At 53.4% G+C, this 18,535-nt stretch overlaps 1 protein-coding gene across 1 annotated transcript; it reads right to left on the bottom strand.

Annotated features, from left to right (window-relative positions):
- Positions 1–1,638: 1,638 nt before the first annotated feature.
- CTU1 (cytosolic thiouridylase subunit 1) lies at positions 1,639–14,980 on the bottom strand. Its single transcript, XM_082437957.1, has 2 exons — positions 14,288–14,980; positions 1,639–12,060 (listed from the first exon to the last, which is right to left on the bottom strand). Exons 1-2 carry the CDS (start codon positions 14,793–14,795, stop codon positions 11,516–11,518), a joined length of 1,053 nt encoding a protein of 350 aa, XP_082294083.1. The 5' UTR covers positions 14,796–14,980; the 3' UTR covers positions 1,639–11,515.
- Between the last annotated feature and the right edge of the window lie 3,555 nt (positions 14,981–18,535).

The following is an 18,535-nucleotide window of genomic DNA, read 5'->3' as shown; positions in this document are numbered from 1 at the left end:
CGGGGCGGCACAGGCGGCTGCTCTGTGAGCGCTCAGTTCTGCGTCTTGATGCCATTGCGGTTACACGGATCTACACTTGGGATAAAATTACACAGAAACACGCGTGCACATACGTGCACAGGCAAAAAGATGCACGTAAACAACGAACACCGAATGGGACCTGTAGTCTGGTCAATAGCATGGTACCCTCGTCGATTTCCCGGCTCTGATTTTGGACTGCAGTTATCTGAGCTGTCACGACTGGGGGAAGCTGGGGGAAGGGTATTGGGACTCTGTACTCTCTGCGCAACTTCCTGTGAGTCTATCGTTATTTCAAACTAAAGAATTAACAACAAAACAAATTCCTGGTAAGCGCAAGCCCTGCCCCCCTCCCTTTGAGCAGAAGTCTGTGATCTGGGGGACTCACGGGGACCCTCTGCTGAGCTAGAAGACCTAGGTAAACCTGAGATCTCCCTCTTCCTGGAAAGAACCCTCGGCTTAAGCAGAAGGCCTCGGCAAACCCCAGGGAGCGCAAGAAAAAAGTGCTGGGGATGCAACCGCGAATAGGGCTCAGTTAACTGCCGTATCCCCCCCCCCATCCCAGCCCCTAGTTCCCTCAGGGTCGCTGCCAGGTTGCTCATTCCCCTCCCGTCAGACTCCACTCTGGGCTGCCTTGCTCCCTACTCCACCCGCCACAGTACAGTTTGCCATGACAGGGTCCTCAAGAACTATCTGATGATGAATGAATGAATGAACATATGGCCACAGTCCTCGCCTTCAAGAAACTCACGGTCTGGCAGGAAAGGCCCAAGAGGCAACAGGAAACTCCATCTGGTGTGATGTGTGCTCTAATGGGGGTGGCAGGGGAGTGAGTGGCAGTGTTGAAGGGCCTGATGAAGCCCCAGGGGCGGGGAAAGTGTTTCCAGAGGGCGGGCAGTCTAAGCTGGGTACCGCGGCTCAATATTATAAAACAACCTAAATGGGAAAAGAATTTGAAAATACATGTGTATGTATAACTGGGTCACTTTGCTGTACACCTTAAACTAACACAACATTTGTTGTTGTTGTTTGTTTGTTTGTTTTAAACATCTTTATTGGAGTATAATTGCTTTATAATGGTGTGTTAGTTTCTGCTGTATAACAAAGTGAATCAGCTATACGTATACATATATCCCCGTATCTCTTCCCTCTTGTGTCTCCCTCCCTCCCGCCCTCCCTATCCCACCCCTCTAGGTGGTCACAAAGCACCGAGCTGATCTCCCTGTGCTATGCGGCTGCTTCCCACTAGCTATCTATTTTACGTTTGGTAGTGTATATATGTCCATGCTACTCTCTCACTTCGTCCCAGCTTACCCTTCCCCCTCCCCATGTCCTCAAGTCCATTCTCTACGTCTGCGTCTTTATTCCCGTCCTGCCCCTGGGTTCTTCATGACCTTTTTTTTTTTTTTTTTTAGATTCCATATGTGTGTGTTAGCACACGGTATTTGTTTTTCTCTTTCTGACTTACTTCACTCTGTATGACAGACTCTAGGTCCATCCACCTCACTACAAATAACTCAATTTCGTTTCTTTTTATGGCTGAGTAATATTCCATTGTATATATGTGCCACATCTTCTTTATCCATTCATCTGTCGATGGACACTTAGGTTGCTTCCATGTCCTGGCTATTGTAAATAGAGCTGCAGTGAACATTGTAACACAACATTGTTAATCAACTATACTCCAATACAAAATTAAAAGTTAAAAGAAATGAATTTCCAGCTTTAAATTGTCAAAAAACGAAAACAAAACCCACACGCCTACTGAGGTCTTGGTTCAGCCAGGTGCTGTGTTATGTTCTTCTTCCTGCTTGTTTTTTAATGTTCAAAACTTTTTTAAAAATAAAATTTTTTATTGTGGTGAAGTATAATACATACATAACATAATAAATACATAAATATAATAAATACACAACATAAAACTTACCATTTAAAACATTTTTTAAAATAAATTTTATTTATTTATTTATTTTTGGCTGCATTGGGTCTTCGTTGCTGCGTGCGGACTTTCTCTAGTTGCAGTGAGCGGGGGCTACTCTTCGTTGCGGTGCGCGGGCTTCTCATTGCGGTGGCTTCTCTTGCTGCGGACCACAGGCTCTATGCGTGCGGGCTTCAGTAGTTGTGGCTCGCGGGCTCAGTAGTTGTCGCTCATGGGCTCTAGAGCGCAGGCTCAGTAGTTGTGGTGCACGGACTTAGTTGCTCCGTGGCATGTGGGATCTTCCCAGACCAGGGCTCGAACCCGTGTCCCCTGCATTGGCAGGCAGATTCTTAATCACTGCGCCACCGGGGAAGTCCCTTAAAACATTTTTAAATGGCATGAAGTACATTCACTTGGTTGTGCAACCATCACCATCATCTGTCTCCAAAACCTTTTCATCTTCCCCAACTGCAACTCTGTCCCCATGAAACACAGGCTTCCCATCCTCCCCCCCTCCAGGCCCTGGTGACCTTCATCCTACTTTCTGTCTCTATGAATCTGACTACTCTAGGTATTTCATATAAGTGCCATCATGTAGTAATTGTGTGATTATTTTTTGTGTGTCTGGCTTATTTCCCTGAGCATAATATCCTCAAGGTTCATGTCAGAATTTCCTTCCTTTTTTTTATACTTTGTTTTGCTGTGTCATGCGGCATGCAGAATCTTATTTTCTGGACCAGGGATCAAACCTGCACCCCCTACAGTGGAAGTGCAGATTCTTAACCACTGGACCACCAGGGAAGTCCCAAGAATTTCCTTCCTTTTTAAGGCTGGATCATACACCACCGTATGGACAGGCCACAATTTGTGTATCCAGGTAACTTCTTTATGTGGGTTAGCTTCTTTCATTCCTCCTTCCCTCCCTCCCTTCCCCTCTCCCTTTCTCCCTATCCCTCCTTCCATTCAACAAATATTTCTTGAGCACCTACTAGGTATCAGGCACGGTTCTAAGTGCTGAGGATACGGCAATAAACAAAATAGACGGAGATCCCTACCCTCCTGATGCTTCCATTGTGGAAGGAAAGGCAACCAAGCAAAAGAAAGTTAAATAAATACAATGTATACTATTGCAAGTTATGAGTGCTAAGAAGAATAAGAAAGCAGGGAAGAGGTCAGTGTCCAGGGAAGGACTGACCGAGGGGATCTTTGAGCAAAGACCTGCAGATTGTCAGGGATACCGGGGGAAGACTGGTCCAGACAGAGAGAGCAGCACGTGCAAAGGCCCTGAGGTGGAAGGAGGTCTGATGTGTCAGGGGACCAGTGTGGCTGGTGCAGCATGAGCCAGGGAAGAAAATAGAAGGAAATGAGGGCGGTGAGGTCGAGGAAAGTCCAGACTCCATGGGCTAGGGACTATCTTGGGCCCATTTTACAGTCTGAGAAACGGAGGCTGGGGGAAGGGGGAAGTGGCTTGTCCAAGGTCATCCAGCTGGTAAGCCCAGGAGGAAGCGTACAAACTCCTGGACTCTCTGAATCCTCTATGTTCTCCCGAGGTGATCTGAGCCTCAGTTCCACCGGAGCGCTGATTTGTGTGTCCAACACTGTTTTAACGCATTTTTTGTAAGTTAACTTACCGAACCCTTCCCACGGTCTGGTGAGAAAGGTACACTTATTATTCTCCATGTGCAGAAGGAGAAGTGGAGACGCCCATGCAAGGTTACACAAAGCTGCGTGGTGGCACCGTGATGCAAACCCCGGCGGAGAGCTCTTAACAACCTCAGGGATGCCCGAAAACAAAGGCGTGGGTGGTGCACCTGCCCAGCCGAGTGGTGGGATTAGCCCCAGACAAAAGGAAAGACACCTCTTCCCTTGTTCAGAAAGGAAGAAGGAAAGGGTGGGGGAGTTTGCGGGTGGGGTGTGGGTCGGGTGGCCAGAAGTGGAGGGAGGGCTGGGCCAGGGAGACTAGGAGGCCCAGGCCAACTCACCTCAGCGGGCACCTGGCTGGGGAGGTGAGGATGGCGAGCAGGTGCCCAGGTGAGGCTGGTGACCAGGAATTTAAAGAGGCGTCCTCTGAGCAACCAGATGATTTTGCTTTGTTTCCTCCCGCAAAGGACAGCGGGAGGGGGTGTGGTAAAGGGGCGGAATGTAAGGGTAAAGGAGGTGCAGAAATAAGGGCCTTGGTGGAGGGAGGGCTGCACAAAGAGGGTCAGGGTGTCTTTGAGGTGGAAGAACAGGTATGGCAGAGCTCTGGAAGCATGGGAGGCTGTAGTCTGGGAGTGGGATGTGGGATTTTGTGGTTTTAGAGGTGGAGCTCTTCTGATGGAGGTAGGGGCCAGGGTGTACCTGTGGGACTGGGTGATGGGGGAGGTGGTCTCCGGCCACCTGGAGGCTGAGAGACTGTGAAGCCAGGGGGGGTCCTCTCTCCTGGGGGCTCCTGGGGGCTCCTGACTCCCTGTCAGCAAATGCCTGTCTCTATCTCCATTTATAATACAAATCTGGCAGGTTGTCAAGGACTTTCCATACATTATCACATGGAATCCTCACAAGAGCTTTATGAGGTTAGGGTTAGGGTTAGTACCGCGTTAGAGATAAGGAAACCGGGTCTCAGGCAGAAGTCACTTGTGCAAATGGCATTAGCCAGGATTGGAACCTGGGTCATCTGGCTGTTAAATGCCATGCCATTCTGTCTCCAAATCCGTCTCCATGCCATCGAAGGTGGGGAATTCTCTGCTGGATCCTCTTCTCCTGGAACAGCCCCAGCGGCTGAGAGTTCGTGCAAAGAATGTTTCTGGTATGTGCAAATGGACCCTCACCTTGGGAATTTCCTGGTGGTCCAGTGGTTAGGACTCCCCCCTTCCACTGCAGGGGGCATGGGTTCGATCCCTGGTCAGGGAACTAAGATCCCGCAGGCTGCTAAAACAAGAAACAAAACAAAACAAAAAAAACCAACCCAAAACAAACAAAACACAAACGGACCCTCACCTTTGTCTTCTGTCTCCCATCAGCTCTTGGTTGGCAATTTCTCTGGTACCTCCTAAGTGTCACGTCTTGCTTAATCCCCCCATTGGCCCTGTGTGGTACACACAATCACACCCATTCTACAGATGCGGAAACTGAGAGAAATGAGGTCAGTTGCCCAACAAGCAAGTGGTGGAGCTTGGATTGGAACCCCAGCCCATCTGACTCCATGCTCCTCTGCTGCTGATTTCACGTGTCTCTTTGATTACCCAGACTCTCTCTGGGTAATCTCTTAGATGGCTCTGAGTCAGCACCTGAATCTGCTACATGCCAGGCAGCTTCTGCATACACACCTGGGTGCCCCTGATGCCCCGTCAACAGCCAACGAACATCTCTGCCCCACCTCCCTCCATCTCCATCATCAATCACTTATTTCCCTTTGTTGGTGGTGACACCATCCTCTCCCTAGTTGCTTTCGTCAGAAGCTGGGAGTGGTCCTTGATCCCCTCCCTCACTCCCACTTCCTACTTTGGCACTTCCTGTCACCTTAGTGCCAAAATAGACACTGAATCCACCCACTTACTTCCTCTCACTCACCCTTGTCCAAGCTACCCTTACGTCTCACCTGGACAGGTGCAAGAGCATCCAAGCTAGTCTCCCTGCTTCCACATTCAACCCCATTCCCACCTCCCCCCACTCCTACCCGACACTAAGTTCATTCTCCACTTGGCAGCCAATATGTTCTTAAAATATAAAAGAGTATCATGTTAAACCCTGCTTAAAGCCCATCTATGATTTCCCACTGCAATTGTAATAAAACCTAAACACCTCCAAGGCACTCTGTGTCTGGCTTTACGTCCGCCTCTCCAGCCTCACCATTCCGTCATGCGCTGTGCCTCAGACCCCCTGGACTTCCTTGACTTTCTTGACATGGTAGGTGCCTTCCCACCTCAGGGCCTGTCTTTGCTGTTCCCTCTGCCTGGGACACGCACCCCACCACTCTGCCCGTGATCACCTTCTCTAGAGTAGACATTCCCTTCTAGTTTCTATCTCAGCCCCTTGTTGGTTTCCTTTCTGTGCCTCATTTCAATCTATAATTGCTTTATGTGTTTGCTTCCTTTTTTATTGTTGTTGTTGTTTTTTCTCTATGGTATTTATCACCATCGGATGTCCCTCGTGTTTTATTTATCTCCTTTTCTGTGTAGTCTCTCTCCCACAATTTGAGTGCCAACTCTGACAGGGCAGGGGGTTTGGCCTGCTTTCTTGGCTTCTGTTCCCTGGCACATAGTAGGTGCTCAGTAAACATTTATGGAATGAAGAAACATTTCTCTCACTCAGACTGAGGCTTCATGAGGGCAGGGACCTTGTCTAAAGTGCTCACTGCTGAATCCCTGGAGCCCACTCTGGTAGCTGGCCATGTGCAGGGCCTCTATGAAAACAGGCTGAATGAGAGTGAGATTATTGAGAGCCTTCCTCTCCCCAGAATCTCTGCACCCAATGCCTCTACATCTTCAGACCTGACAGGAATCTCTAATTACCCAGCCCTGGGAGAGCACACACAGGGGGAAGATGGGGAAGCCCATCTTTCTGAGATCGGGTTCCAAATCCTTGCAGGAAAGAATGCTTCTGACTCCAGGGGATGGTACCTTAAGGCGTGGGGGATTCCTGCCTCATCAGTCCTGGTCCTTTCACAGACATTCGATAAGTATAAAGGACCCCTTGTGTTTAGGTAAGGGCTGCATTCACCAAGACCCATGGGCTCCCAGACAGAGAGCCCATTGAGAGCAGGGACTGGGGCTGACCCAGCTCTGTTTCCCCAGTGCCCCGTGCAGGGCCCGGCTCCTGGGAGGTGCCAGCAAATGTTGGCTTCCTGAATAAAGAGATGGTCCTTATCGCTGCTGTGCTCAAAAATCTCCTGACCTCCGCCTCAGCCAAAGCCCTGCTCCATGATGACTAGACTTCTTGCCTGGGCAACACCTGTGCCCCACCCTCCTTGTTTACCACGACTTTCTCCCTCAGAAAGACTCTCCCGTGTTCGCCACGGCCTGCCTAAGTGGCAAACATCTTTATTTTTGTTCAGCCTGTTTAGGAGAGGTTTCTCTTGTATTTACAGTTTGGGGGGTTTAGGCAGGAGCTCTTAATACTTTCAAGGCACACCCTAGAGTTTAGTAGGATTTCCAGACTTCTTAGATAGCCCTCATCTCTGTTCCCACCATTCCCACCCGCTTATGGTTTTGGCTTCTCCCTGGCTTCCTGGCCTTGAAGTCCCCCTCCCCCATCCCCACCCCACAGTCCTCCTAGACACAGACCCAGAAGGCTCTTTCTGACACCCGGGGCGAGGCCTGTCCGCTCTAAACCCTTCCTGGTGCCCCATCACCCCAGCGGGAAATCTGCCTTGTGCAATGGCATCCTGACCCTCTTGGGGGTGGGGTGGGGAGACGCTGGCCGCCCTCACCAGCTCCTACCCGGGCGTCCTGCACCAGAGGCAGCCATTCAGCCCGGTTCACGGTGTGTCCTTCCCTGCAGGCCTTTCCACCTGCTGTTCTCTGGGCCGCAGGTGCACCCGTCCTCCTCCACCCTTTTCCCCGTGCTCATTCTTACTCATCTTCTGGGGCCTGGTTTAAACACTACCTCCTTCAGAAAGCGTTCTATGACGCCCCACGCTAAGTTAACCGCCCCACCTCTGGGCTCCCCTGTGCCCTTACGAACCCCCGCCGTGACACGTATCCCTTTGGGTCTTGATTTGCCAGTGTCGGTCCGTGCCGCCTCCCCCATCAGAGAGCCCATTGAGGGCAGAGACTGGGGCTGACCCAGCTCTGTTTCCCCGGTGCCCCGTGCAGGGCCTGGCTCCTGGGAGGTGCCAGCAAATGTTGGCTTCCTGAATAAAGAGATGATCCTTTTCACCCCTCGGCTCCAAACTCTCCGTGGCTTCCGCCTCAAAATCACAGCTGTGCCCATGCAATCGGGCCCCTCTTACCTCTCTCCTCCACTTACCCGCTCCACCACTCCCCTGCCTCCCTTGGCGTTTGCCCACGCTGTTCCCACAGATCTGCAGAGCCCACTGCCTCACCTTGTGTGGGTCTCTGCTCAAATGTCATCTTCCCCTCGAGGTGTGCCCTATCCACCCTACTTAAACGTGTGGCATGCTTCCCATCCTCCGATTAATCAATTTATCACCATCTGACACACTACGTAGTCTACTTATTTTCCTCCTTTTTTGGCCTCTCCCATGAGGGCAGGTTTTTGTTTTGTTCATTGCTGTCACAAACTGAGTGCTCAATAAATATTTGCAGAATGAATGAATGAATGTGCACATGGATCTTGAGGTCATGGAAGGTTTCCAGCGTTCATAGGGGACCTTCAGGTTTCTGCCAGACTGTGTCTCTCGCCCTTGGAGGCTGGCTCAGGCCAGGGGGACCGGTGGGGAGGTGGGAGGAGAGAGCAAAGCTCCCCAACCAGGCAGCGGAAAGAAAGACTTTGCTCTTCGGTCAATGGCCACCCGATGCAAGGTGTGGTCACAGTGACCCCCTTGTGGTAGGAGCTGAGAACAGCATCTTCCCCAGCTCCCGCTTGAGGCCCTCTTGTCACATTTGCCACAGAACTGTGGTTGAATCTGAATAGAGACGGGTTGTAAGTGTAACATACATACCGGATTTTGAAAACTTAGTACCAAAAAAAGGTAAAATATCCTCAAGGTTTTAATTTATTTATTCTTGGCTGCGTTGGGTCTTCGTTTCTGGGCGCGGGCTTTCTCTGGTCTACTCTTCCTTGTGGTGCGCGGGCTTCTCATTGCTGTGGCTTCTTTGGTTGCGGAGCACCGGTTCTAGGCGCGTGGGCTTCAGTAGTTGTAGTTCAGAGGCTCTAGAGCGCGGGCTTCAGTAGTTGTGGCACACAGACTTAGTTGCTCCGCGGCATATGGGATCTTCCCAGACCAGGGATAAAACCGTGTCCCCTGCATTGGCAGGCGGATTCTTAACTACTGAGCCACCAGGAAGTCCCATCCCCAAGGTTTTAAAATATTGATTACATGTTAAAATAGTAATATTTTGGATATAGTGGGTCAAATAAAATACATTATTAAATTTTCCCCTCCCCCCTTAAAAAATATGGCTACTCGTAATTTTGAAATTACACATATGGCTCGCATTATATTCCTATTGGATAGTGCTACTCTAAACCACAACAGAAATCTAACCAACCACCCACCTCCTGGTGTGAAGGTGTGAAGGTGTGACGGGAGAAACTCGGTTACAGAAAAGTCCCTTGCCCAAAACCACAGGGTGAATCCGTGGCCGACCTGCAACAAGGGCCCAGGTCCTCTTGCTTCCAGCAGGCGGCATAGCAAAAAGGTTCAAGAGCCCTAACTCCTTCACTGATTTGCTGCTGTGTGACCTTGGGCAAGTCACTTCACCCCTCTGAGTCAAAAATTTACCCTTTGTAAAATTGGGGATCAAAACGCAAGGAAGGAGTGTTCCGCAGTGCCTGGTGCGCTAGAATCATTCCAATTGACCGTGATCATCTTGCGCCCCCTAGAGCCCGTTCTCTCCACCGCAGCTGCAGGGATTTTTAGAAAACGGAGATGGGCTCCTGCCTCAGCGAGATGCTGCAGGACCAGCCCTGGCTACCACCTGATCTCAACTCTTGCTCTTCTTCTCCCTGCCCACTCTGCCCTGACCACACTTCCTTGCTGTTCCCTGGACTTACCAACTTTATTCCCACCTCTGGGCTTTTGCATTGGCAGTTCCCTCTGCCTGGAAAGCTCTCCCCCGAGATGGCTTTATGATTCACTCCTTTGCTTTATTCAGGTCTCGGCTCAAATGCCACCTCCTCAAAGAGGCCTTGCCCTGACCCCTATGGACACTGGCTTTTGCTATCTCCATCTCTCTTTATCCTGCTTTATTTATTTATTTATTTTTTAAGGTAAAGCTATTTTAATTATTTATTTATGGCTGTGTTGGGTCTTCGTTTCTGTGTGAGGGCTTTCTCTAGTTGTGGCAAGCGGGGGCCACTCTTCATCGCGGTGCGCAGGCCTCTCACTATCGCGGCCTCTCTTGTTGCGGAGCACAGGCTCCAGACGCGCAGGCTCAGTAGTTGTGGCTCACGGGCTTAGTTGCTCCGCGGCATATGGGATCTTCCCAGACCAGGGCTCGAACCCGTGTCCCCTGCATTGGCAGTCAGATTCTCAACCACTGCGCCACCAGGGAAGCCCTATGTTTATTTGTTGCATTAATCACTACCTGACATTATATTTTTATTGACTTATTGTCTGTTTCTCCCAGATTGTGAACTTCATGGGGGCAGGGGCTTTTGTCTTTTGCTCACTGCAGTATTCCTAGCACTTGGTACATGGGCCACAGATGAGGTGCTCAATAAACGTTTGTCGAATGAATAATTATCCTAATGCTCAACTAACTCACGGAGGAGGCGGGGCCTCTGGTCCCTGCCCTCCAGCCCAATCTAATTAGGAAAAGCGAGCCCCAGAGTGTGGATGGCTGGAGGACAGGACCCAGGGGCTGAGGTTTGGGAGAGTCCTAATGTCCTGGGCTGGGCAGGGTGGGAGGAGAGAATCAGGGATGCTTCCAGGAGGCCCCTGGAGGATGTGAGCCGGAAGATGGGAAAGGAAGGCACTCCTGACAAGGAACCAGCCCAGCACAGCTCGGATGTGGGACTGAGGACACCAAGTCTCCCCAGGGGTCAGGCAGGAAGTTTCTGAGCCTCACACCTGTCTGGACCGGCAGGGAGGCAACCCTGCAACCCAGAGCCCCCTGGTGGCCAAACTTTAATGTGAACAACGAAGTTGGACACCATTTATTGAGTGCTTTATCAAATATTCACAACAGTGCTTCGGTGGGAGTCTTTGATTCCATTCTCAGAGGAGGAAATGGAAGACCAGAGAGGTTAAGTCACTGACCCAGGTTCACCCAGCTCTGCCTCCAGAAATCTGAGCTCTGGGGAGCTGACCCAGTGGCTCCCCACCCATCACACAGAGATTCGGGTGGTGGTGGGCAGGGAGAGGGGGGAGGGTAAGGACTAAATACACCGTCTTGAGGAGCCCCAGGCAGACCTGGGTGTGAGCCCCCATTTGGGGCTCCAGCGAGGTGACCTCAGGCCAGTTATGGGGCCCAGGCTATAGCCAATGAGATCGTGGTGCGGATGAAATGAGACGACCCAGCGCGTGCCCTGTGTACAGTGCTCACACAGAAGCATCACGATTGCTGGAACTGACGTGCCCATCAAGTTACATGGTTTTGCTTATCCCACTGCAGGCAAACATGAAACATCAGGCACACAGTAGGCGCTCAAGAAGGGTTAGGACTATCTGAGCACGCCCAGAACCCCACAGAGGTACAGGCAAGGAGCCCCCTAATTCCCACTCGCTCAGGAATGGAAAGTTGTTTAGTTCTCTCCTCTCTGAGGCCCAGGAGTCCCCCACACACCCAGGAGTCCTCCGCAGCCCCAGGAGCGCAGAGCCCCAGCTTCTGCAGGATCACAGGTAAGGGGTTCCGACCCCTTTCCAACCTCACACCGAAGCCCAGGCTAAGGTAACTCGGGTTCCTTCACAGTGTCATTTACAGGCGGCCCCGCACTCCCACGTCGTCGGATCCCAGCGGAGAACCGGAGTCTCTAGAAGCCGGGGATGGGCTCCGAAGCCGGGGGTCCGGACGGCTGCGGCTCCCCGCGGCGACCCAGCGGCCCCTCCTCGTCCAGCCCCCGGCGGCCCTTGCCGATGGCCAGGCGGGGCCGGCCGCGGTTCAGGCCGTCCAGGAGGGCGCAGGCCTGGCAGAGCGCGCGGCTGGCCAGCGCCCCGCAGCGGGAGCAGGCGCCGGGCGGCGGGGGCCGCGCGGCCGGGGCCAGCGCCAGGCGCTCGGCCGAGTGCACGAGGTCCAGCACCGCCGACGGCCGCGCCGCCTCCAGCAGCTTGAGCAGCTCGCGCGCGTGGCCGCGGAAGGCCTCGGGCGCGTACACGCACTCCTCGGAGAAGTAGTCCAGGCGGCGGAAGTGCGCGTACAGCACCACCTCCTTCTGCGAGGCCAGCTGCAGCGGGCGGCAGCGCGGCAGGGCGCCCCCCTCGCCCGGAGAGCCCAGGCCCCCGCCCCGCGCCAGCCGGCCCGCGTCGCCGCGCAGGAAGTTCATGAGCACCGTCTCCGCCATGTCGTCGGCGTTGTGTCCTGGGGGAGAGACGGGAGCCCGTGAGGAGGGGGCGCGGGGGCCGGCGGGTCCGCGGGAGGAGACCCCGCGGTACCGGGGGGCGGCCGGGGGGAGGCTGCGGGTGGACCCCGCGAGAAAGGAGAGGGGAACACACCAGGCTCCGGTGGAGCAACTTGGGGTGCCCTCATTTGCCCCCCTCGTATTGCAAACCAGGCCCCTTGCTAGGTGCCCTTTCATGTAGTGAGTAAAAGCGCTTTATGCTACAACTATCATTTCAGTCTCAGTTGAAAGTGTACTTCAGGGAATTCCCTGACGGTCCAGTGGTTAGGACTCAGCGCTTGATACGGAGGGCTGGGGTTCAATCCCTGGTTGGGGAACTAAGATCCCACAAGCCACACAGCAAAAAAAAAAAAAAAAAAAAGGCATTTAATGGAGATTGGAAAGAGGATCGTTGTGGTAAGTAGAATTCACCCCCACCCCCCAACCTGAAAATATGTTGGGTCACATGGCAAAAGAGATGAAGATTACTGACAGAATGCAGGTTGCTAATCAGCTGACCTTAAGATAGGGAGAGCAGTCTGGATTATCCAGGTGGGCCCCAGGGTAATGACAGGGGTCCTTAAAGTGAAAGAGTCAGGATGGGAGGTGTGGGGACAGAAGCAAGGTCAGATGATGCAAGGTGAGAAGGACTCAGCCCGCTGCTGCTGGCTTTGAAGCTGGAGGAAGGAGTCGAGGGATGAAGGCGGCCTCTAAAACCAGAAGAGGCAAGGAAATGGACTCTCCCATAGACTCTTCAGAAGGAATGCCAACCTTTCTTCACTGGTCTCAGCCCAGTGAGACCCTTGCTCAACTTCTGACCTCCAGAACTGCAAGCTAATAAATTTGTGTTGTTTTTAAGCCACTCAATTTGTGGTAATTTGTTATAGCAGCCGTAGAAAACTCATAGTTGTTGACACAAGTGCCTTTGACAACACAGACTGCAATGTTTTTGTGTTATCTTTGTTTAGAGAGACCAGGGAGAAAGTAAGGGAATATTTACACACCATAAAAAATGCATTGATTCTCACAACCATCTTTTCTCACCTGGACCACCCCAGCTGCCTCCCTCCGAGGTCATCTCCTTTGCTCCGCCTTGCCCCTCCAACCCAGGCTCCTCACCCCTGCCACAGTGAACTTTTCAAAGTCAAACAGTCTTCATATCAGGACCACTGGTTTCCCCATTGCTCCAAGGAGCAGGTGTTAATGCCTCACCGCCACAAGGGCCTGTGGAGCCAAGCTCCGCCCACTGCTGGGCCTCACCTCCCAGGCTCTCTGGTCTTCCTGGGGCATCTCAAACGGGCCTCTGCTCAGATGGTTCCCTCTGCTTGGAACAACCTACCCCCCAACCCTCACTCCTCTCCACCTCCTCACCCTGAGCCCTCGGATCTCAAAACACCTCCCTGATCCCGTCTCTCCACATCATAAGGTCCTCTTTTTGCTCACATAGTCCGTGTAATTTTTTTCAGTAACATTTATGATCGTTTATCATTCTATATTTGTGTTGTTCAAAGGTTCGGACTTATGTCTGTCTTGTGCATAGTTGTATTCTCGGCCCTAGTCCGATGATGATGATAATAGCATATATAATATATATGTGTAATACATATTATATATATTAATAACAGCTTGGATCTGGCATTTAGTAGAAACCCGGTAGTTTGTTGAAGGAATGGATGAAAGTGAGAGAATAAAAGAGAGTTATCGAAGAGATTCCAACAAGAAAAAGGCGTTAGGAGGCAGAGAGATGCTTTGCAGAGATAGAGAAGTATTCTGAAGAAAGACAGTTGGGGGCCATGAGACCAAGAGTGTTAGACAATTAAAAATAAATTAAGAATCAAAGACCTAATTCCCAGAGACTAACTCCTACTCATTCACTTCTCCCATCTCCCACCCTTCTTGCCAATCTATGTAGACCCAGATGGTGGCAAAGACACCAAAGTCTTTGTGATGCCCTGCCTAGCCCCAACCCTGACATAGCCCATCCTGTCTCCTGCCGCCCCCCTACCCCAGCATGAACCTTCTGTGGGCTCCAGCCCCATGCTGGAGCATGCGCACATCCCCTTTTCCTTGTTGGGTTCTGTCCCCTAGGATATAGTCTCCATTACCACCTCTTGGGCATGCGCCTCAGTCCCCTCGCAGTGTCAGCCCCTCGCCCGCGCATGCGCCCGTTCCTCCCACCGCGCCCCTCTGTGCCGCGCCTGCGCTCACCCGTCACGACGTGCGTGGCTCCCACGCGGCGCGCCCCTTCCTCTAGCGCCCGGCGGCGCAGCACCCCGCAGAAGGTGCAACAGGAGCGGCTGCGGCCGGAGCCGGCCGTGCTGCGGGCCACGGCGTCCATCGTCCAGCCCCCGAAGAGCTCTGCGTAGGCCACGACGGTGAGCGGGAGCTCCCAGCGCGCTGCCTGCCGCCGCACGGCCGCCAGCGCCGCGTCCCGGTAGCCGCCGATGCCCTCGTCCACGGCCACGAGGTGCAGCGAGATGGCGAGGCGCGGGGCCAGCTCGCGCAGCACGTGCGCCAGCACAGTGGAGTCCTTGCCGCCCGAGGCGCCCACGGCCACCACGGCGCCGGGCGGCAGCAGGCGGCCCGCGACCACCGTGTGCAGCACCTCGGCCTCGAAGGCGGCGCAGAAGCAGGTGCCGCACAGCGCCTGGCCCGAGCGCGGACGGCGGAGGGCGGCTCGCGCCTTGCGGCAGGAGGCGCACTGCGGGGCGGGCATCGCGGGCTCCTGGCGAGGCGGGAGACTTCTCCTGGATGGGTGGAGAGGGGAGGCGGGTTACACGTGGATTCCGGGTTGCGGGAGTCCTTGCCTGCAGAGAGGCTGCTTGCGTAGTGTCTCTGCCAGGAATAGTGCAGGCCGAGTAGGCCTTTTCCAGAGTAAGGGAGGGTTACACGCATACAGTTGACCCTTGAACAACACGGGGGCCAGCGACGCAGCCAAAATCCGCATAACTTTACAGTCGGCCCTCCTGGTTCCCCATCCGCGGATTCAACCAAACCGCGGAGGGTGTAGTACTGTATGTATTTATTGAAAAAAAAAAAAAAAATCAGAGTATTAGGGGACCAGCGCAGTTCAAACTCATGTTGTTCAAGGGTCAACTGTATTCTAGTTTAAGGAAGCTAGTGCCTCCAGGAAGGCTTCTTGGATTACACCCATTACACACCAAGAAGAGAAGGAGCTGGTTGGGAGAGTTGGAGGGGAGAGGGAGAGACAGGCAAGTTACACCCAAAATTAGGTCGGATTCTGTTTGGAGGGATGGAGGTGCCTCTTAAGGACCAGTTTCACAGTCTCCAGGGAGGCCAGCCCTTTCACAACCCTGATCAGAAAGACAGGGTGGTTATCACTGACCTGGGCTTCCAGGGCTGGTCAGAGAGCTTGGGAGGGGTCAGTGATCTAAGAACAGAGGGAGGCAAGGGAACTGCAGCTCTGTTAGGGGAAGGGGGATGAACAGAAAAGACCAAGTGGATTTCACTTTGGTGGGGGTGGGATACTGTCTCTAGGAATTGGTCCCGATTGTATCCTCTGAAAGGCAGGGCAGTCATCTCCTCCAGGGAGACACACAGGCAGCATGGGTCGTACCTCCAAGGAGATCAACTGGGGCTTCTTCTGTTTGGGGGGCAGGAGGGGGCGTGGTGTGGGCCTCCAGGATTGCTGTGGTCTCAGAATCCCCCGAAAGCTTCTGTGGCCTTATCAAGACCTGGATCAGCCCAGTTTTGACTCATTTCTGTTCCCCCCACCTCATCCCTCCCCACTCAGCCAAAAAATTCCAACCCTCTCTCCTTGGACCCACCTGCTTGGGAAACCCATAAAAACCCACCGACTGAGTCCCTCCTCCCCAAGCCACCATCATCTCCAGGCCGAACGAGTGCAGTAGTCACCCTGTTTCCAGGATTTACCACAATGTGTGGAATCATTTTATGTGACTTGTATGCTTACTGCCTGTAACACCAGTTAAGGACCAGTGCAACTCACGTCTGACAGGCATCTCAAAACCTAGATTCCTGATTCCCCTTCCCAAACCTGCTTCTCTTGCGGTAAAGGGCAGCTCCATCCCTCCAGCTACTCAGGGCAGGAGCCTTGTGGTCCAGGACCCATGACTGCTCTTTCTTCACCCTTCTTCTCACTCTCCCTGTGGGTGACTCCCAACTGCAGTGTCAAGTCCCAGCCTTTCCTCCAAACGTGCCACTGAAGATGCACCTGGGGCATCCTCCTCAGACCTCAAACCCCATATGCCCAACCAGAATGGAGCGAATCCTGTTTGTAGCTTCAAAATAGATCCAGAAGCCCAACACTCCTTAGCATGTCCACAACTGCGACCCTAGCCTGAGCTGAGCCATGTCTCTCTTACTGCAGGAGGCTCCTCCTCGGTCTCCCTGCCCCACCCTCCCCTCCTCTACACACACAATTCTCCACAGAACAGCCAGTGGGATCCTGCCCAGTATCTTCTCTACATCCTCCCATGCATCGCATCTCACTTCCGTAAAAGCTTATGGCTGATGAGGCTGCCTTTTTCTCTGACCTCACATTCCACTCTCCTTCAGCCACTCTGGCCTCTACTCTCCAACACCGCAGGAAACACCTACCCAGGAAAGTGTTAGCACTGCCCTTCCCTCTGCCCAGAGTACTCTTCCTTGTCACTGGGCCCAGTAAACAGCCCTCAGGACCCCATTGGCCATGACCATTCGGCACATCCGTCACAGCTGAGCAACGCCCCCTTGAAATCTCTCCCCCCCACCCCATCCCACCCCCGGCTTTGACTTGATTCTCCCTCGCTCTCCTGGTTTGCTTCCTGCCCAGCCTGCAGTCTCTTTTGGAGAGCCCTCTTTATGGTTCTCAGGTCCTGCCCAGCTCATTTTCCTTGTGGGTGACTCTGAATAATGACGTCCATCGGGCTGGTCCTCCAAATGCCCCACTGAGGATCCCCGTTGGTCCTCTGCGATCCTAGGCGCCCAAACTGACCAATCACCCTGCTCCCCACAGGGAGAAACCTGTTCTTGCCCAGCTATCCCCTGTCTCCTGAGAGGACTGCCACTTCCTCCCAGCTCCTCCCCAGGACAAGACATAAAGTCACCCTGGACTCATCTCTCTTCTCCCCCTAAATCTATGGTCACTCGGTCCTAGGGGTCTACCTCCTGAGTGAGGAAGACCCTGGCAGGCGGTGAGTCTGTGCAGATTGTCAGAGGCTCGTAAGTCATGATACAGTTTTAATTTTATTCAGAGAGAGATGGAAGCCATGGGAGGGTTTTGCGCGAAGAAGGGATACGATCTGACTTAGGTTTTAAAAGTTTCCCTTTGGCTGCTGTGTGGGGAACAGGCCGTGGCAGGCAGGATCAGAGGCAGCGAGGCCAGGGAAGAGGCTATTGGCAATAGTCAGTGAGATGATGGTGGCCTGGACCGGGGTGCTGGCAGTGGAGATGACAAGAAAAGGTGGGATTTTGTATCTATTTTGAAGGTAGGGTCCACGGGACTTGCACAGGACTTGGATTGGGGTGGAGGGTGCGGTCATGAGGAAAGAGGAAAGAAGGATGACTTGGAGGTTTGGGCCTGAGCACCTGGGAGGATGATGGGACCATTTAGTCAGCGGGGACACTGACCAGAATTCCATTCGGACATGTCAGATTTGAAGTGTCCGTTAAGCATCTTCCCCTCGAAGACTTTATAGACCCCACGCTGGGTCAGGCGCCTCCTCTGGGCTCCCAGAGCCCCATGTATGCCCCCATCCCAACCGGATCATGACGGTATCCTTCATGGTGACAGGCCTGTCTCCCCCGTTGTACTGTGAGCTCACTAAAGGCAGGGACAGGGTCTGCTTCGGCCACCACGGACTTCCCCTGCCCCGCACGGGATTTGGGACAGGGTCGGTGCTCAGGAAAGATCTGTAGGCTGAGGGGATAATAAATGCGCCCGGAAGACGAGACCCAGACCCCAGGGATGCCTCCGAATCGCAGCCTTGTCGGAAGGACTGATAGTGTGTAACATCATTCTATCAAGACAGAGGTTCCAGGACAGAGGAGCTACCTCCCGGACGTACCCAGTCGGAGGCGGGGGCAGGGAAATGCTCGAATTCCAACCTGGGGGAGGGGATGGGCGAGCAAGAGACAGGCCGCACCGCAGCGCCCGAAGTGGGGATCCCGGTCAGAAGGCCTCTGGGATACAAGCGTTGGGAAATCAAAGGCGAGTGCCATCACCCCCAGAGAGACCCTCAACCCTCACACGGCACCGCAACGAAGAGCGGGCGCTCACGAGCCGACCAGCTGGTGAGGAAATACCTGAGTAGAACGCGGTGCTGGATGGTCCCGACTGCCGAACACGCGGAACTCCGGCGCGGAAGTGGCTCCAGAGACTACGACTACCACAAGGCCTTGGGGGCTGTCTTGCCTACGGCTCCCAGAACCCCATGCAACAGTTCCACCCGAAGCACCTGTGGTTACTGGGCCCTCGGCCTTCAACTCCCAGCA

This window comes from Balaenoptera physalus (genome assembly GCF_965194825.1).
Source record: "Balaenoptera physalus genome assembly, chromosome: 19".
Lineage (NCBI taxonomy): Eukaryota > Metazoa > Chordata > Mammalia > Artiodactyla > Balaenopteridae > Balaenoptera > Balaenoptera physalus.
This window is presented reverse-complemented; position numbering and strand designations above follow the sequence as displayed.

What these genes read in the sequence shown, in the direction of transcription:
- CTU1 (XM_082437957.1), bottom strand. Translation starts at nt 14,795, where the DNA reads ATGCCCGCCCCGCAGTGCGCCTCCTGCCGCAAGGCGCGAGCCGCCCTC. An exon ending in AGCCACGCACGTCGTGACGG is followed by an intron (nt 12,061 to 14,287) that starts GTGAGCGCAGGC and finishes TCTCTCCCCCAG; the next exon opens with GACACAACGCCGACGACATG.